This window comes from Sceloporus occidentalis, unplaced genomic scaffold (genome assembly GCF_023333645.1).
Source record: "Sceloporus occidentalis isolate IW3139 unplaced genomic scaffold, rSceOcc1.0.p SCAF_112, whole genome shotgun sequence".
Lineage (NCBI taxonomy): Eukaryota > Metazoa > Chordata > Lepidosauria > Squamata > Phrynosomatidae > Sceloporus > Sceloporus occidentalis.
The window spans coordinates 2351057-2371430 of record NW_028317092.1 but is presented as its reverse complement, the minus strand read 5'-3'; the positions used below and the strand labels follow the sequence as shown (position 1 = coordinate 2371430).

The 20374-nt window shown below is 37.5% G+C and overlaps 1 protein-coding gene across 1 annotated transcript in view; it reads right to left on the bottom strand.

The window, feature by feature from the left end:
- Positions 1-204: 204 nt before the first annotated feature.
- Positions 205-20374, bottom strand: part of LOC149282571 (phospholipid-transporting ATPase VB-like) — a 96687-nt gene continuing 76517 nt past the window's right edge. The window contains exons 12-24 of the mRNA XM_089498064.1: positions 18785-18976; positions 17327-17915; positions 16891-16997; positions 15844-15970; positions 14763-14947; positions 9958-10270; positions 9467-9543; positions 8263-8388; positions 6019-6219; positions 4393-4473; positions 3325-3429; positions 1697-1884; positions 205-598 (exon numbers count right to left, since the gene is read on the bottom strand). Coding sequence (XP_089354190.1) covers positions 205-598; positions 1697-1884; positions 3325-3429; positions 4393-4473; positions 6019-6219; positions 8263-8388; positions 9467-9543; positions 9958-10270; positions 14763-14947; positions 15844-15970; positions 16891-16997; positions 17327-17915; positions 18785-18976 — 2685 coding nt within the window. The remainder of the gene's footprint in view (positions 599-1696; positions 1885-3324; positions 3430-4392; positions 4474-6018; positions 6220-8262; positions 8389-9466; positions 9544-9957; positions 10271-14762; positions 14948-15843; positions 15971-16890; positions 16998-17326; positions 17916-18784; positions 18977-20374) is intronic.

Genomic DNA, 20374 nt, shown 5'->3' with positions numbered 1-20374 from the left:
AAAAAATCCTTTTGCGCTATGTTGTAAACAAATTCATTCGCTTTTCCTGTAGAGAGAGAGAACCAATTCACAGTTGGAGTGATTGAGCATATCTCAGTTACCACCCCCCTCCCAACATGGGCTGCACAGCAGTCAACTAAAATGTACAAACACATTGGGATTGGTTTCTAATTTTTTTTTTTCCCAATACAGTCTAGTCTATATTTAAACTGTGACTGTACTAATAGACCTCCGGTGGTTAGCTCTAGAAAAGTCTTCTGTATTGTCCCTCAGCAGGTCTTTAACACATTTTGCAGGTCCTACTCCATGAGGCGATGGTTTGGAATGTTGTGTTCTTGGCAAATTCTCATATTCATTGGTCATGGTACAAACATTGTGTGGTTTTCTTTCCGGGGTTCCAATTAAACCATTTATACTATTCGTTGAAGCATTGCCAAGCTCCGAAGAACCATTGTTGACACACTGTGCAGACTTTCGCATTCTTTCCTTCCATTGTTGTATTTTTATGTCTCTCTCTTCTTTATCGAGTTTATCCAGATGTTGTGCTTCAATAATAGGTGTCGTTCTACATGTGCCCTTCAGTGCATAAATAAAGTACCTACCAAACACACAAAATATAGGAATTAGGTTTATGAAACATTAAATATTGAAGCAAGTCAACGAAGAATATTCTATACTAGCGTCAGGAACATTATCCCAAGCTTATGCATATGTTACATGTATGGTGGAAACTTGGTAGACCTGGACAGTCCTAATGCATGAATATACATATTGAAACATCTGTTGAAGTTCTATCTCATAAAATGATATTGACCTTCAGCAGATGACAGATATCTCGGAACAGGGTAGATGCAACCTCCCACAGAGCACTTAAAATGGTATTTGGCTAACTTTGGTAAAAGCCACTGGTCCATTTTCTTAATATATTTAAACATTCCATGGGGTTTAGCTGCCAAACTGTTTATACAGTCAGCATTTTTAATTAGCTAAGTTTTTGATCAATGCAAGATGCTTAAACAAAATTGTATATATCTCATGTTTTTTTTGTTGGTTTTTTTCACATTTACAATTATAAGTTATATTCAATATATGTCTGGTAGATACACAAAACCAACAACATAAGGGCACAGGTCAAGCATACTCAGAGGATAATTATTGTAAAACATGGAGGGAGTGTGAATGGCCTCTGTCCTATGCAGCTTTTCCCTGGCCTCTGTTGTGTGCTGCGCACTTAATGAAGCAGTTCAAAGACCTGTCCTGAAACCATCACAGGTATACTACATAAGTCAGTGAAGACCTCCATAGTAGCATTTCAGCACCGTCTAATGCGGAGCACAGGGATATGACATGAAGAAGAAAGCAAGAAGACGATAGATCTGTCACCCCAGACCTACTATCTTATTGCTTTCTTCTTGTAGTAGCTGCCCTGGGCAACTTATTATTATTATTTGTTTTATATAGCACCATCAAATTCCGTAGCGCTGTACAATGGGACATAACAAGTAGTATGTAACATAACAATTTGACTTACAGAGACAACAGGTGAGGAGGGCCCTGCTCAAAGGAGCTTAACTTCCATAAATACATCTCTGCTAGTAACATAGTAAAACTGTACCACGCAACATTTGATCATATTGTAATAAAAAATATTATTATATATATATATATATAAATATAGTGTTTTAAGCATGTTTACCTTGGTAGGAGAGCAAGGACTGGTGTAATAATGCAGACAAAATAAAAGTTGGGATCGGACATCTGTCTTTCCATTATCCAGTAAGGATTTGTAGGCTCATTACATAAAACACAGACTGCGTTGTAGACCAATGAGATTACAAAATAACTGACAATGCTTCCGATTATAGTGATCCAGTGCAAATAGGTCTACAGATGGAAAACAAACCGCATTAGTGAAGCATTACAAGTAAATTACATGACAAAAAGAAAAGATTGTGCGTCTTAATTCATACATGTGACAGAATAAAAATATGTTTTTCAAAGAATAATTTGCTGTTATTTATTGGGGTTTGCATAGAGGTTATGGTGGTTTACTTTTAATCAAATGCAAAAGACTTTGCTTTTTTTATTTTTATTTACTTCATAGCCTTTATTGCAAAGGAAAATAAAGTATGCAGCTAAAATGATTGGGAAGGATGCTAGGGGAGGATAAGGAAACTGATAAAATCTCCTAAAATGGACCAAAAGTAGGGAAAGCAATAGGGCTGCAACTAACGATTATTTTCATAATCGATTAGTTGGCCGATTATTTTTTCGATTAATCGGATAAAAAAAATGAATGTAAATTTTTCATTTATTTAAAATAATGTAATAAACAAATTATATTAAATACAAACGCAGAATAAAAAAAACTTTGATAAAATGCATTTCTTGCCTTTATTTCGCAACCAGCCCCCCCCAATTTATGCACGTTTGAGCACAGGCTTGCCACGCTGCCTCCCAGACATGCCATGCTGCCTCCCAGACATGCCACGCTGCCTCCCATATATGCCACTCCACGCTGCCCCCCACATATACCACTCCACGCTGCCCCCCACATATACCACTCCACGCTGCCCCCCACATATGCCATTCCACTCTGCCTCCCACATATGCCACTCCACGCTGCCTCTCACATATGTCACTCCACTCTACCCCCACATATGCCACTGTGCCTGATATACCTTATACCCCGATACACCACTCCATCCTCCCCAGACATGCCACACTGCCCTCCCCACATAAGCCACTCCACTCTACCCCCAGATCTGCCTTATACACCCTGATACACCACTCTGTCCTCGCCAGACATGCCACACTGCCCTCCCCACATATGCCTTATATACCCTATATGCCTTATACCCCCAGATATGTCACTCCGCCCTCCCCAGATATCTCATAGTGCCCTCATAGAGTCACAGACCATACTTTTATAAAAAAGTAAGTAGGAGCTGCTGCTGTGAGTCACTGAAACGGTTTATATAATGAGGGGTATTTTTCAGAGCGTTTGCTCTGAAAAAACCCTCATTTAATAATCGATAATAATCGATTCAACTAATCGATAATGAAATTCGTTGGCAACGATTTTCATTATCGATTATTATTGATTTTATCGATTAGTTGTTGCAGCCCTAGAAAGCAATCTGTTTTCTGCCGACATGCACGGGTTAAGACGTAACAACGGGTTCCAGGATTCATTGCATGTGGAGTGACCAGTGGGCAAGTACCGGTACTTATATGGGATATTTTTCTTGTATCGCAAGGAAATTCAATGTATGGCTCTAAAAATGATTCTGAATAATAAACTTTTAAGTTGTTAATACTTACCCAAGTTTTTATTTCAATGGCAAGGTGCAGTGTGATTGTGAACAAGGATGCAGTGTTCATTGGTGTACCAAATGAAATAACATCTATACTAGTGTCTTGATAGGTCTATAAAGAAGCAAAAATAAAATTTTTCCAATGAAGAAATATGCAAGTCTGACAGTAGCTCACATTACATTTATTCTGTCTATAGTTTATTTAATAAAATAAAGGCAGTTATAAAACAGTACAGGCCATATTTGAAGTACAGAGACTGTGTTGGTCTCAATTTGTTTGCTTGAATTTTGTACAAAATGCCTTCAGTTTTCCTTGATAATGATGGCCTTCTATTACAAGATATATCAGTATTTATATATAATCAAATCCATGTGCTAAATTCATCTGTAGCTTGTGTTTTCTGTTTGTCGGTCTGTTCTGCTCACTGTTTTTGGAGATATTTGGTATAAAAGTAACTATTTTTAAACAGGGATCATTTTAGCACATGGACCTATGACAAATAGCGGGACTAGCACTCCTGTCTTAAAGTCCTCAGCCCTTTCTCCTCAGAGAAGGCTTAGAAAACCAAAGTTCTCAAAGGGAGATGTAACCCAACAAGGTCAAACACAATAAAAAGAGTAACATTTTTATTTTTTATAAACAAACTTAATCTAGTAGTGTTCTTAACCCCTTAAGGACAATGGGCGGTCCCTAAACCCATTGAAAATAATGCATTTTGAGCCCGTACATGTACAGACTTTGTCATTAAGCGTATTTCTAGTAGATATTTTCCATTGTTGTTATGGAGACTGCATCGTCACTTTGCAGGAGATTTGCTTTATACACTTAACACCCACTCTTTCTAAAATTTACAGATAAAGAGCTCTGAAAGAGTTTTCAACCATAAGATTCGACATGTTATTAAATATTTAATATTACAAATGGGAATAAAATGGCACAAAAGGCCCATCACTTAAGATACAGGTTAGGAACAGCTTATATTATTTATCAGCAAAAAAAACCCTTATTTTTTTCACATGCCAACTGCACAATGCTATTTTATTGTCCAGTTACAGAATCATGTTGTATACTTACAAAATATGGGATAAAGAAACACACAAGACTTTGGTAGAAGGCATCTATTATAGCAATCCAGAAGGTTGACAACTTGTAATCCTGTTGGATGAAAATATGTTTAGGTCAGGTTAAAATAAAGCTTATTGCTAAATAAAATTTTCTGTAATTTGTGTCTACAATCACAACTGTAGTATTTTGCACATTTAAAATTTTCATGTATCTCCAAAAATGTATACACACAATAGTTGTTAAAAGTCTATTGCAAAAATGAATTTCTTTGATGAATTAGTTTGACCAATTTAGGGGAAGATGTGCACAAATAACGTCCAACAGTAAAAAACTGTAAGACAGAAAATATTCCCTCCAAACTTATCTCAGCTTGTGTAGCAGCATCAGTTCTCCTTCATCCGCTGACAATACCGCACTATGCATTTTATTTGGATTTTTTTTTGTGTGAGGTTCTGATGCTTTATGGAGGAGAACTGATAATTTAACACAAGCCGAGATAAGTGTCTACTTTTGCGTATCTTACACAGAGTTTTGATCATTTTTAGCGCACATGTTCACTTTTCCATTTTGTATACTTTGCTTCCCGGGGCACTAGGGAAGATTGTGCTGTGGATATCTTTATTCTACATGATTTAGTGTCTATTAAAGCAGATTGCAAGATATTTTATATACTAACCTACTGATTTTTAAATTTACTTTTGATGCAAATTGGATGTAAATTATACCTGTATTCAATTTCAATGCTACAAAGTATGCAGTTGAAAGGGTTAATTGGATCAGGTATAGAAGGCCTGTCACTTTCTCGTCTAATATTTTCACTCAAGTTGAATCTATCCAAGTTATTTGTACATTTTGCACGTATAGTACATTTTCCTCGCCACATCTGATCTGTTTTGATATGGCAGGTGAGCTTGGCGATTTGGCCAAAAAACACTAAAACTTCAGACTTATTTCATTATCCAATTGTAGGTTTAGGCGTTTTGTGTTTCTCTTATTTTGCTAAACATCGACACGTCTACAAAAAACATTTCTCCGCTTCATAATACCCCCCTTTTTGTGTACACATGGTTTTGATTTTAGCCACCATATTCAGGCACTGGACTTGTCAGGCTATTGAGGTGAAGGGTTCAATGCTGATCAATGCCACAAAGAAGGAAAAGCAATGGCGGCGTTCGCAAGTCGGCAGGCGTCATCGGTGTCATACAGTGAATTTTACATTTAAGAACAAAGGCAAACAAACCTAATACTTAAACTTTAACTTAAAACTAAACAGTTACACAGTGTTCCAGAAAACAATAGATACATTTGACGCATTAAATCACTCTTGCATTAGAGATCAATAGCTTAACTGAATGCCATTTTACTCAATGATTCGTTGTCCTTCACCCATTAAGTCACAAATAAATGTTGCAAGCCTATAATGCATTCAATAAAATATTTACAAGGCTGTTCAAATACAGGACAAAAGTAATTTTCTCTGCAATGTAAAATTAATACACTTTGCCTGAGATAATGTTTGCCTTGTGTAGTCTTAATCAAAGAAAAAAAATGTAATATTTCCTTACAGCTATTAATGCGACACTTTTAGTCTTTCCTATTTGCCATAGATTGATAAGTGACATCTGTTCTATTCACCTGGGATTGTTGCCCCCTTTTGTAAAGCTGCGGTATACTCAGAAGTGTCTCAGCTGAAACATCCTTGTCGATAATTCCAAAAACCAAAGGTGGTACGGAGGTGAAAAACAGGTTGAAGAAGATCATTTGCCAGTAATCAAGCATGGTGGTGCCAGAGAATCCACAGAAGAACTGGTACCAGAAAAGCAGATTTACGTAGGCCTGGTAGAAAGAAAATAAACAATTGTTCTATGTACTGGTTTTGAGAAAATAACGATCATACCCCCCCCCAATTGATGTGTTATTAGTTAGATTAAGAACCCATTCATGTGATTCCATGTTATTGCAAGAGATCTGGATCCCAATTGAAGATACATATGAAGCATGAAAGGTCCAATGCAAAGTGAAGCAAGCTGTATGTTTGATGAATCCATGAACGAGTTACTGTCAAAGAATACAAGAGAATTTTCTTTCAATGCACATCTTGTCTAGCTTCAATCATAAGTGTAGAAATACTAGATGGGCCCAATGGCAGACTAGATGGGCCCAATGGTTCTTATCAGCCATCAGATATATGTTTCTTAAATAGCTAAACTTACGTACGAATATAAAACATCCCAGGAGCACCCCCTTAGACTGAATCTGTAAGCTTTCCAGGGTATTTGTGAAGCTATAGAAGCACGCGCACTCCAATGACCTAGACTGCAACATATTTCACTTTAAAGTTGGTCACAGAAGAGGCTTAAGAACGAGATGTAGACCTAGGTGCTTCAATCCTCCAAACTCATACCCAGCAGGCCAAAAACTGGAGAGCGTCAGGATCTTCCCTAGTGAGTAATCCAGGCACATACAGAGCAGACCAACCTTGCTTGAATATGAAACATGTCTCGTCGGATACACAACAATATTATCTCTTTATTGTAATGTACACTAGAAGGCGGCCAACCTGCTCTAATTACAAGATATGTATGGTTCACCCTAGCAGCGGTTTTAATATATTATATCTCTGTTCCACAGGCATAGCCTCAATGTACACATTTACTAAATGATATAAAATGCTTGTTTTTGTGCCAGGCATTTAGCGATTAATAGAATCTTATTGAGATAGTTGTTTCTAAAGCAACAATATAGGACTATGAAACATCTCATGATTATTTCTTAGTTGCAGGTCTTTACCCTTCATTAAATATGAAATAAGGAAAGAAAAAAAAAAACTTCTCTACTTGCAGTTAATATAGTTCTTTGAAACGTAAGAAATTTAACTCAAATCTCTATACTGCTCAGTTATTCAGATTATATTCATTTTCTGTAATCACATCACTTGCATTATTAAACTTTGAGCAAGAAAAAGAAAAAAAAGTGCTTATTTTGCACGATGTCAGTGCTTGGAATAAAACGGTTGTAAAATTAGGCAATATGAAGAGAGCGGAGAGAAAAGCGGTTGCCTAGACAACGAGCTGCTAATACAATTTATTCTTCCATCTTCACACATTTTACTACATTAACAATCTTTTTGCAGGAATTAACTCTGAACAGCATAAATAATGTTTTGTGTATGCAAATTGTTGGCACTAATCTGATGGATGGGGTAGGCAATTAGTAACTATACATAAATTACTCATTAAGTTGCTCTCAAGGATAATAAAAGTTCCTTTTTGTTTTTTGGGCACCTGTGCATCAAATTTCTAGCTGTAAACGTGTGCTGTATGTAAATCACAAATGAACCTTGCCCGCCAACGTGCCAGATCATGGATGGCAGGGTGGCCAAGCGGCTCTACGAAGTATTTCACATAAACAGAGCCAAGCTCTTCGTTCAACAGAGGCCTCTCCTGTCAACTCTCCTTTGAATAAAGCCTAATATGTGTTTACTAACTTTTTGCAGAATTAAAAAGTGGTTATTGTGGATAATTCTTCAATTAGTAACGTTTTCACAAATGTCCCAACTTGCTCCCATTTTTATAAATCCATCAAATGCTTGTAATTCTGCAGTAAGAATCAGCCAACTATGAACCATGAAACGGCATTTTAAGATCCTCTGCTGAATCTAACGGAGCTTCAAATTCTAATATAAATAATGACAATATGGAATACAGGCTTTACACAGATAAGTGGGTGCCATTTTGTAATTCAACTTTACTTGGAACAAGTGCCTAATTTGCCTTTGCTAAGTTACAAGGCTTACCCTAATATTACTCGGGTCTTGTGACCCCAAAATACAACATGATGTGTATTTAGATACAGGCATGCATGTATTGGCTAACATACCACATTTTTGTAGAAGAAGTAAATGACCATTTTTGCCAGTCGACTGTAGCACCAATGTCCGTGAACCAGCAAGAGTTTTTTAAGATGCTTGAAGCGGGATATTGCAAAATCACTGGACATCACAGCCTGAAGAAAAATATAAGATGACATTTACCAGTTTGTTTGCCATTTGTAGCAAAATACATAAACTCAACCTATGACACAAAAAAAAAACAACATGTCTACATCAAGGGAATACTTGTAGCTTGTAGCTTTCTTGCTGCTCTTTCACAGGGTTGTTGAGCTACATACCTTAATGGAACTGATTGGGATATTTCAACTGTGCAAAGACAGCTTGGTCATATGGAGGGTCATTCTGAGGTATAGACTATGATTCTAGCTCGTCTTTTCATACATGAAAGGGCTTGCAGGCATAGGAAGGACCATAAAACATCTCTTACAAGCCTTGCTCCCTAGGAAGCCGCCTAGTTCAACGCTCGAGCTGTATGAGGTTGTAGTCCAGCTATGTGTATTAAAATATGAATTCAGAAGATTTCTAAGTGTCATTTTAATTTCATAAACACTTGGTAACTAGTAGTCATGTATTAACCCCTTAATGACAAATCCCGTACATGTACGGGCTCAAAATGCATTGTTTTCAATGGGTTTAGGGACCGCCCATTGTCCTTAAGTTGATTTGGGTGGAATCCTAGCCAAAAGGGTCACTAGTGTTTGGACGAGTTTGCACAAAGCTCTATGAGCTCAGAAGGTCCGAGTTGATCCTGCATAATGGGTTTGTAATGGCGTAGACTTCTTGATGGTCTCCTCTCTGATTTAACTACACATTTTGGAGGACTTGCTCATCTCTTCTTGCAGAGTCTGCCCTTTATATTGTATAGGTATTTTAGGAGTTTTTAAACTCTCCTGGAAAGTCCTTTAGTGAACAGGCGCCAAAGAGGGTATTTAACAAGCAATTACTAAGCTTAATGCGCATCATATCAAATACACCATCATTTCATACCCACAATGTTTAAAAAAGGACGGAAAAAGAGGAAAACAATACATATAGTACTCTGCCGTACGGTCTATTCTTCTAATAGAAGTTGCCATTACTGGTACTCAAACTAAGCTGAGAAAAAAGTGTCCTGATTCAGTGTCGTCACATTGTAACACATGCTTATTATTTAAAACCATTATAAACAAATTATGTATTAAGGGATTATACCTGCATGCCTTCTTGACCGGAAATTCCTATTCCAACATCTGCAGCCTGGATCATACTAACATCATTAGCACCATCACCTGAAAGAATTTCCAATTATTGTGGTGTTGGGTGTGTATAATATATATATTTCATTTTATAATGATCGATGAGCTTTGATACAATACAGAAAAGTTATACTAGGACCACAAGCCAAGTTAGATTCCATTAACTGAACCAGCTTGCCCATCTCTACCATACGGTCAGGTGTAAAAGTTTCACAAAACTTCATGTAAAAGTCCATGTAATGGTTTGGAAATGAGTTATTTGACACATTGATGTTCTACAATATGCACAAATAACCCCAACAAAATACACAAACCGTCAGATTTCATTTGTTATAAATTGTATTATTATGCAACATTTTAATTGAAATATAAACAAATATAAGTATCCTGGTCAAAGTATTTTTAAGTGAATCACTAATACAAAACAGGCTAGAAGTACAGACTTACCTATGGAAAGTGTCATGACATTTAATTTGTCCCGTACTAACTTCACAACCATGCTCTTCTGCAAAGGGGTAGCTCGACAGCACAAAACCGAGCGACAGCGCTTTGTCAACTCCAGAAATTTGTCTTCTAAGCCTCCATTAAAGATAACATTTAATGTCCTTCCATCAATCACCAGCCCAACTTCTGGAGGAGACATCGCAACTTCTGGGGACGTTTCTTGTCTGCATCTTTTAAATAAACTTTTTTTCTTTTTTTCAGTATCAAATTTTTTTATTTCCTCAAGAGTGCAGTCCAGGATGGACTCACAAGTTTCCTGCAATTGAACAAAACAACACAAAATTTAAAAAAATCCCAAACATTTAGCAACTTTAGCCAGCCATTTCTCCTAGATGTTGAGCTTCGAGGATAATTCACCACAATTTGATATGGTGGTGATTAATAAGGTATGTCTACAATCCAGGATCGATGCACAATGGTCAGAGATCAAGCAACAGGAAATTTCTCCCAGGGAATGGCACTGACTTGAGATGGTGACTACCTGTTGGACTTGTAAAGTGCAGACTTGCAACTGTTGAGTTAAACTCATGGATTGTCAACAATTACCAAAGAAATCAACTTGAGGCCACAGATTTATTACTAAACAAGACCAACTGTCTCACCTTTAAGACATCAGGGGGTGTGAGTGAATGAGAGGTAAAAGGGGGGTGTGAGTGAATGAGAGGTAAAAAATGGGGAGTTCCTGACATTCTTTACCATTAGAGCTAAAGGTTGAGCCATAGAAAAAGAGAAAGTAAATTTGGTAAAGATGATCCCTTTATTAGCTGACGTATAAGGATTGCGAGCTTTCAAGACTATATCGGTCTCTTCTTCAGGCACATTATACATTTGAAGCAAAAATGGTTCATATATACTATATAAATGTAAAAGCCATTTCTGCTTCTGCTGTAGAACAGACTAATATAGTCTTGAAAGCTTGCAATCCATTATACATCAGTTAGCACCTTTACCAAAAATATAGCATGTAAATCTTTATAGGGAGAAGAGTATTGCCAGAAGATGTTAACATTTTGCTCTAGTAAAAATAAGAATATTTGAATACTAATAAATTTGTCCGGGTTTCTTCTGTTTCTGTGATATAACACAACGCTGTCTAATTTTCATTTTCTCAACACTTCTCATTTTTTTTTCTATAGCAGCCGCAGCGTTGTTAATGCCTTTGTGTGACATCAGCATGCAAGAGAATTGTAATTACAATTACAATGCATCTAAATGGGTTGTCTGACAAGTTCTTCTCCTGTTAATCTGCTTTTCTTATGGAAATAATGAAATTACTGCTTCTAAATACGGTAATGCAGTCATTTTTATGACACTCTAAATTAGTTATGTGACCTATTATTATATAGATTTCCATGGAGCACATAAAACTATTTAACTATTTGGGTGCCAGATAAATGCTACATACTATGTACCTACTATATGCCTTCTTCTCAATGAGAGGTAAAGGGCGGTAACATCCTAACTTTTTAGACGTTAATGAGGCAAACAGTTTTAGTATTTAGAACTTCTCTCCTCCTGGAAAGCAAAGTGTTTCATATGTAATTCCCTGTGCTTTGAACCCTTGTCTAATCACAGCAGTGACCAGGCTGTTGATTTAGCCCTGCTGGTGCTGAAAGGACCCTGCTATATTATTCGGCGTCAACCGTCGGAACTTTGTGACCCCGCAAATGGGCCAAAGCCTATGGAAGTTATGAGTGGGGGCTATAACTAAAAGTGAAATTGGTATTAATAAGGAACGAGGGCATATTATTGTAAAACAGATATTTTCCTAAAATGTAAATGCACAAAATATACATTAAACATAGTTCTCAAGGGCATATCCTGCTTTAGACTTAGAAGCGATTACATTGCTAAACATGTGAATATTTATTTGTGTACTGATGCAGCAATTCACTTCGACAAACTAAAGAAATTGTGGGGTGTTTGCAGGAGAGTTGTGGTTTCAACTCACTGGACTTCTTTATTCAACACCAGTGAACTTCTGCTGCAGGAAGAACTTGGTTGGCCAAGTAAATGGATGGGTGGCAGAGAAAGGTAGTAAAGCACATAAAGGGGATATTGATGGATCCCTCCATGCAACTGCATGCAAAAAATGTTACAGGGTTACGCTCAGTTGTCATATGCATTAAAGTGCACATGATGGTTGGAATGTACCGTACTTTTAGGTCTGCAATTCAACTTTATTCACATATGACAGCCGGTCCAGATTGGTTTTGTGTTTTATTGATCCCTTTATGTTTACTAGATGCCTGTACCATGGAAACAAATCCTGAAGGTCAAGGGCGCAAGCAACATTACTGAAAACAATTTCTGCTACTTGTGCAATTCAGACTTTATGGTTTGCACTAAAAAAAGGGCTGCTGTCTTGCGTTTATGCTTACCAAGGAAGCTTTCCCCTTGTGCCCCCAAAATGCTATAATCCAGTGAAGGTCTGGGCAGCTGCCAGCACAGACCTCTCCAGACCCTTCCTCCCTCACATTCCGTGCTCCTATTTTGTTGGAGAGCATCAAGATATGATGTTATAGCCCAGGTGCGGAGATTGGCCAGGAAGTCAATGGAAGGAATTGTCCGGGATGCCTTTATGTCTGCCCAACGCCTATATTATTATTATTACTATATTTTTCATTGATATACCGTTTTTGCCTGAATATAGGGGGGTGTGGCATATATTCTGGGTTTAGCGCAGGGATGCGCAATTCGTATCGTCCGACGCCAGGGACATGCAGCTCCGGGCGCCGGGCGGGTGTTTTTTTAATTTTTCTTTCATTTAGCCCTGCTGCGAGAAAAGCTGAAGGGTTAGGATCCAGATCCCCCGCAGCGCTGCAGGGTATCTGGATCCTTCTCTCCGGCAGCTGGTGGACGTCTGCGCCATGCACGTAGACAACATCCGCTACAGGCACTTCCGCCGGTGCTTCTCCGTCAGAGACAGGCGTCTACTGGTCGGCCCGCTAGACACCAGGAAGTCGGGGGGGGGGCATAACTGGGGGGGCGTAAAGCATAACTGGGGGGCAGAGTGGCATTTGGAGGGGGCATAAAGCATATCTGGGGGCAAAGTGCCATATATATATATATATATATATATATATATATATATATATATAGTGCATGATGAATTAAGGGGGGACGTTAAAATGGCTATTGGTTTTCCAAATTTCTGTTTATATATAACATACTGACTAACCGCATAATAGATACCAAAAATTTTAAAATACATGTATTCCTGTTTATTAGATAAAATACTGTTTTACATTTTTCTTTAAAATAGCACCAGACTTTTATCGAGCCAATATGGTATATATTATATAACTCCATAATATTTACCAAGGCTATACAGTGGGTAAGTGTTTATGTTTCCTTCTTGCACACTTATCAATAAGACATTTTACAGTGTTAGTAACATAATATAAAACATAATGGATATAAATGCATATGCAGAAAAGAAGGTAAAAACCATTATGTTATTGCACACAATGTGGAAGAACAGGCTTGTGTATCTAAAAATAGTCTTCTATTGAGCTGCAGTTAGGCATCTGTTGGCATATTTACATATATTGGTTGGGTTTTTTTTTTTTGCTATTTAGTTACTTTTTAAGTCGCATACCCTTGATACGGTACATAGGGAAGGGTGTGGTGACTTTGGGTGAAATCAACATTTTCATAAATACTCCTTTAAGGAAAATAGTTCTAATGTCTTGTGTACATTTCTCATTGAAATGTTACCGTGTTCTTTCGTGTTCCAAAGGAAACAAAACCAGTTCTAAATTTGGCTTGGCTATCGTCATTTACTGTCATGACCACTCTTGGGTGTGGACATTATAAAAAAAAAATTCCTTGTGAATTTTTGTCAATATACGTGTCTTTTAAACTACCTAATAAGCAGATCTGTTCTCCTCCTTCGACTTTTAAGACATGTATGTACTATCAGTATTTTTGTTTTATTGTATTCATCCTTACCATAAAGAGGTTAACGATGGTATGGAAGCACTTCATAAATCAAAAACAGGAGAACAATTCTTATAAAAAAAAAAACATTGGTTCCTCTGAAAGCATGGCTCATAAGTATGCAGGCTATACAGTTATGTGGTTGCATTAACACTTTAAGCTGCCATCATCCACATACAGGCTTCCTTTCTTTCTATGCATCTGAAGGTCAACTACCACCACCAGATATTTTACCGTATATGCCAGGGTTGTCCAACCTGCAGCCCTCCAGCTGCTGCAGGACTCCATCTCCCATAATGCTCTTTCAGCTAAGGGGCTGGCTGAGGAGTATGGGAGATGTAGTCCTGCAGCAGCTGGAGGGCGGCAGGTTGGACACCCCTGCTGTATGCACATTTACAGCATGCAAAGTATTCTGAAAGGTTCTAGAGATATGAGAATTTTAAAGGCTTAGGGGGGGAGCAAGGGAAATCGAGGGAGAGTGCATGGAGATGGATGACTTCATAAGATGGGAACCACAAGGCAACCTAAGCTACGGCCTTACAGTTGGCTGCTATTACTAAGGTCATACATATTTACTGTAAATCTGGCATAGGGGGTGCAAGGATGGGGTAATACATTTGCTGCCCTGTCTAGGGTCTCAGGGAATCTTAATGCATCTCTAGAATACTATTTGACAGTCCTTATTACACTGTGTCCTTCATTTGGGGATCAGCATGCTGATAAATAAGCTTAATATCATCTTTATTATATGATGCAAAAAACCCAAAACATTGCCCAAGTTAATTTGCTTGCATAAAACAACACACCTTGGTCTCAGTGTTGATGGTAAACACAGTGTCACTCTGTTCTAGAAGCTGGCATGAATATGCGATGTTAACGGCAGTTTCTTGTTTATCGCCAGTTAATACCCAGATGCTAATGCCCGCTTCTCTTAACGCAGCGATGGTGTCCGGCACGCCTTCCTGTAGACGATCTTCTATTCCTGTTGCACCTAGGTAAATGAATGAAAAGACATTCGTTTATAGATCATTCATATGATGGACAAAAAAGATCCTAAACTACCCTAGGAAAAATGTTATTACATTACATGAAACGTAAATAAAGTGTAGGCTGACCAAGCAATTGCAAAATACAACATTATATTAACTATATAACCAAAGGAAATAATCTCGGTAAAATTAAGCATTTAGCAAGAGAGAAAAACCTAGGAGTTCCACAATGAAAATATATATATATATAATAAGTGTTACATTGATGTTTTGAAGAATAAGTGCCATATACATACATACAAATACAAGGCAATACAAATATCAAGACTATCAAACTATATTTCTATGGGTTATATGGCCAGTTCTCCCACAGATGGGATGTAAGTAGCAACTTAGTGCTCTCCCCATGTTCAGATCCCTATTTAGTTTTACTAATTCTCTCCCTTATTATCTTAATTTATTTATTTCTTCCCAGTCCAGATAGCTTCCTTACATACTTCCTTACAAATGCCTCTGACATCTTGAAATTGCGTCACAGGATCACTGTCTAATATCACAGGAAAAGGTTGAGAAACATATGAACACTGGATACAGTATAATTATGTTACATCACTATATATATGTCAACAGAAAAGCACGGGTATATGAACATTATCTCCCTTTATTTATATCCACTATGGGATAGCTATGGGAGCTTATATATATATATATATATATATATATATATATATATATATATATATATATTATTTTTTTTTATTATTTTTTTTTTTTATTTTTTTTTTTAATTATTATTTTTTTTATTATTATTTTTTTTTTATTTAGTGCAACTACAGAACAGAGCTCCTTTAATTTGATGTTGATGAATACAGCCCTAGAGAGACATTTAGTAAACTACCTATCAGGGTGAGATTAGTTTCCAGATGCTGGGCAGTCTCCATAAGCAGCTCCTCTCGGTTCTCAATGGCAGCTTCAGCTTCTTCGCGGAAATTTGACCACCTTGTAAAATCCTCCTCGCTTAAAACCTAAAGTGGGAGAATCAATGCAATGATAAAAAATTTTAATATATCTTTCCATTAGACTATTTACTGTATGCGGCAAAGGGAAGATATGACAGCTCAGTATCTACAACTGATTTACATGATTAGTAATATTTCATAGTCAAAAAATACAATTCCAGACAATGGTTGCTTATTATACATTACAGGGCCATAACTTCCATGGTGCAAGAGGGGCTATTGGCGAGGGGGCACGCTTCAGCCACATGGCTGCTATGTCTCTATACCCCCTTGATTTTCCTTATAAAAGTGGAAGTGAGGTCAGAGTGGTGCATGACCTCAGTCTTTGCCCCAGGAGCCAACGTTACAGCTCTCCCCTATTTTAGTTTACCTCTATTTTTAACTGACTATTTTGTCACGTTGCAAACAACATGGCGCCCATAGCTGGCTCCTTAACTTAATGGTTCTCAATTTACAGATTCAGTACACAAGTGAAGAGTTTCAATATACATATGCATATAAAACTGCATTGAAATGTTTATTGGGATACTAGAACTGAGTCCGGTCTGTCATTCTTACAAAGTCTTCCTCTATGTACTACATCTTAGCAGATGACCCCATCTGTGATGTCAGAAATTGGCAGACAGTACATTATTTTAAATCAAGAATACATTCATTTAACATGTATACAAAAGCAGTACATAACATAAATAGTTAGGAAAGTTGGGGAAAACATCATCCAGGTGGAACAGCAGCTTTGACTGGCTTATTTCGTCCTCAGTCAACTAGGCCAAGGGTGGCAGCCTGCAGAAGTAATCATTGGTGCTATGCTGCAATTACCAAGAGCCCCCTTCACAAAGAAAATTCAAGTGTTCATAATGTGATCTTGTGGAAGGGGCCCGGGCCCTGCCGTAGGCAGCACTACTCATCAAAACAACACTGCTTACCTTTTTAGCTATGCAGAGTGTCCTCAGTCCATCTCTAGCATACCAATCAAGATGTCGCTGGGTTTTTGCTTGAAGTTTCCTAAGTCTCTTTTCATCAGTTATATTAGCTGTAAAGTATTCACATTGCCAATGAATAACTGTATCTAGGGGTATTTTTAAACCATTAAACCAAAATATGCTAGCCACATAAACATATCCTATGAACCAGAGTCAATCACATACAATCACGAGATATCTTGGGAGAAAGCTAATCTTGGCACCAATGAAAATAACATTTAACTTCCTCTACAATTTCTTTTCTACACAGGAATATACATACGTATAGCAACTGCTTATGAAAAGTGGATATTAATTCATTGATTGGGGTAGCCATATAAATAAGCCAAACCTTTATCGTTTAGTCCCTTGGCACATATCAAGGTATATAGACATTTACCTTTTGCTGGGTCATCTAGTAAATCCATGATGACTGAATCAGCCCCTTTGGTGTACACAATTATCTCTCTTGTGATTGGGTGACGGACCACCACCGACATTCTTTTTCTGACAGAATCAAAGCCCAACGTATAGAGGAGTTCAAATGTGAGAAGAGTACCCTGCGGAAGCCTCACAGACACTTGTTCAGGTGTCCTGGACATAAGAGTAAAGCTATATGCTCTGGCAGCATGAACCAAGGCAGCTTCATCTGGACTTTCTGCTTCATAACAACAATCATCTTCTATGTTAAATGGGGAAATATTAGCATACATTTCCTCAATACAGTTGTTGCTGCTGTTCTTGCTAATTGAAGAGTCCTCTTTTCCTGCTTCTAATTCAGCTTCACCAGAGCTTGACCTGGAAACCTCATCTGATCCAGAGGCTGGACTGATTTTATTATTCTTTGATTTTGAAGGTGTTCCAGGATCGGAACTTGATGGGGTGGAAGCAGAAGACTGACTCGATCTTAGTAGTTTCAGCTTTTGAAACAAATGCTGAACTTTGTCTAAAGGTGTCCCTGCTGGTTTGAACAATGGTGGTCCAGTAACCTTAAAGTACAACAAGGAAAAACAGTCTTAAAACAGATGAGAAATTGGGATCAAAAGGATTGTGGAACTCTGACCTAGTGCTCAGAATACTTGTTAACAGGGGAACTGTTCCCTATAAAATGTTAACAGATGTTTGATGAGCTAATGATTAACTGGAGAAGACATAAAAACATTTTTTCATAATAGATACTGCAACTTCTACATATTATGAAAGGGCATTAATATATAAACCCTCATCCTCTGATGCATTAGCTTTCAAATGTTACAAATACCAAAAAAGCATACAAACAAATATTTTCTATTTGTCCTAAGCACGTGAGGCAGGCAACGTAGAGAGGTAGAGGAGAGGACAATTGGTTGCAGCAGTACCCAAGCCAAATCAACCAACCCAAATTGGACTCATTCACTCAACACATGGGATGTCCACCCATGTGGACTTTCTTTCTGAATGCTGGGTTGGTGAGTAGGATGACCACGCCATAAAAGGGGGTGTTTTTTAATCCAGTCTGAGACTGGTACAATATTTTGAGAAATACTAAATCAAATATAATGTTAACAGGACATACGGACCCTTTTATGTTGTGCTGTTTGATATAACATTTTCAGTAACAAATTTAATTCTGTCCAATGCAAAAACAGTCTCTTGGCCAAGCTATTGTATCTAAACTATTGTCGCTATATAAATAAAAGATTCATTTTAATGGTTTTATTCTTATTTTACTGAACAAGCACAAAAACTTTGCTTGTGGGAACTGTTGTGAACTATTGGAACAAAAGGAAAATATGATTCTGCATCATTCTTCTGGCTATAGTAAGCAGACGGTATAAGAGAGATGAAGTCTAATGAATAATATGTCCACTGGGCTTACCCTTTGCCTTGGCTCAGTTGCTGTGGAGACTACCACTGTATTGCAAATGGCTAAAGCAAGAAAGAAATCGATATAAGGGGAATTCGAAGGCTTGGTGCCACTTTGAGCCTTAACTGGAGAGAGAGCTTCAATCCGGACGGATGCTTCTCTAACCTTCTTCAACAACATGTTGTCGGGGGTCACATCTTTCTCCTGAGGGAAAAAAATATACATATCCGTTAGTTTCCTTTTGGGGAAAATGCAGCTCTACATCTGAACATTTTGAATATTAATGTAAAAAAAAAAAACAACTCAAAAACCATTGAATTTGGAAAAAGCTTATTTTTTAAATAATATCAGGTTTCTCCTCCATTGGATAGAAGAACTGTATACAGTTCCACAGTTTCTGCATTCACAGGCTTCATAATGTTAGTTTCTTTGCTAGGTTGTGTCCCAATTAGCAGAATTGATTCTGCAGTCAACACGTTTGATCGTATTATCATTTAATACTTCAATGTCAGCAATTTTTTTATTTTTTTTATTCCGTTTTCAAAAGTTTCCCAGATATTTTAATAAAATTTTCACTGTAATTTGCTTTGGCAAAAAGACTGCTATTTTCTTGAATATGTTTGATTTTAAATCCAAATCATGCTCTTGAAGGTGCGTGTGGGTGTATTAATGCTACACTTTAAAATAGACAATATGTATAAGCTTTTATATACAGGCTTTTTTTTCTCACGGTTGATGGGGAGAAGGTTACGTCAGCCGATAATATGAAATATTTAGACATTACTTATGTACTCTTAAAGAGTCATGCATTTGTCCCAGAAGAGAGACATTTTCATGCCCAGCAAGTGTGTTGGTTATTGCAAGATGTTAATGAAACAAATTAGGGCTACATGCGGCTCTGTGTTCTCCGCATCTAACGACATCCATTATCTCCTGAATCTAGATTAAAGAATGGCTTATATACGGCTTTATATGTCATTCGCTAAATTCTTTTATGTATTGAAATGTTTCTAACGGGGTATTATTAAGTAAATGAGACATCTAAAACATCTTTACAGTCAATGTATGGATCCTTGATTGTATTGGTTCACGTGCCTTGTGACCATGATTTGGCTCCATACATGACCATGATTTGGCTCCATACATGACCATGATCTGGCTCCATACATGACCATGATTTGGCTCCGTACATGACCATGATCTGGCTCCATACATGACCATGATCTGGCTCCATACATGACCATGATTTGGCTCCATCTGTCTCTTACAGAAGGGTTCTAGGCTCATAAGTCTTCCTACTGTGCATTAGCGTTAACACATCTTTGATAATGTTCACGTTACGATTATGCAGCCAGAACGAGGTACCCCGCCTAACTATTCACTGTTCATTCACTAAGCGATTCTTTGGGGGGGGGGCATTTTTTTTATTTTATTTAAGTTCCAAGTGGTAATCAATCATTACTTAAGAAAATCCTAATAGGTACTTCATTCTGGCTACACAATTCTAGGTATGTGAAAGCAGTAGGGTGACTTATGAACCCTACACTCGCATAGCACAGCATGTGGCGTTCCATGAAACCACTTATTATATCATAAGCGGGA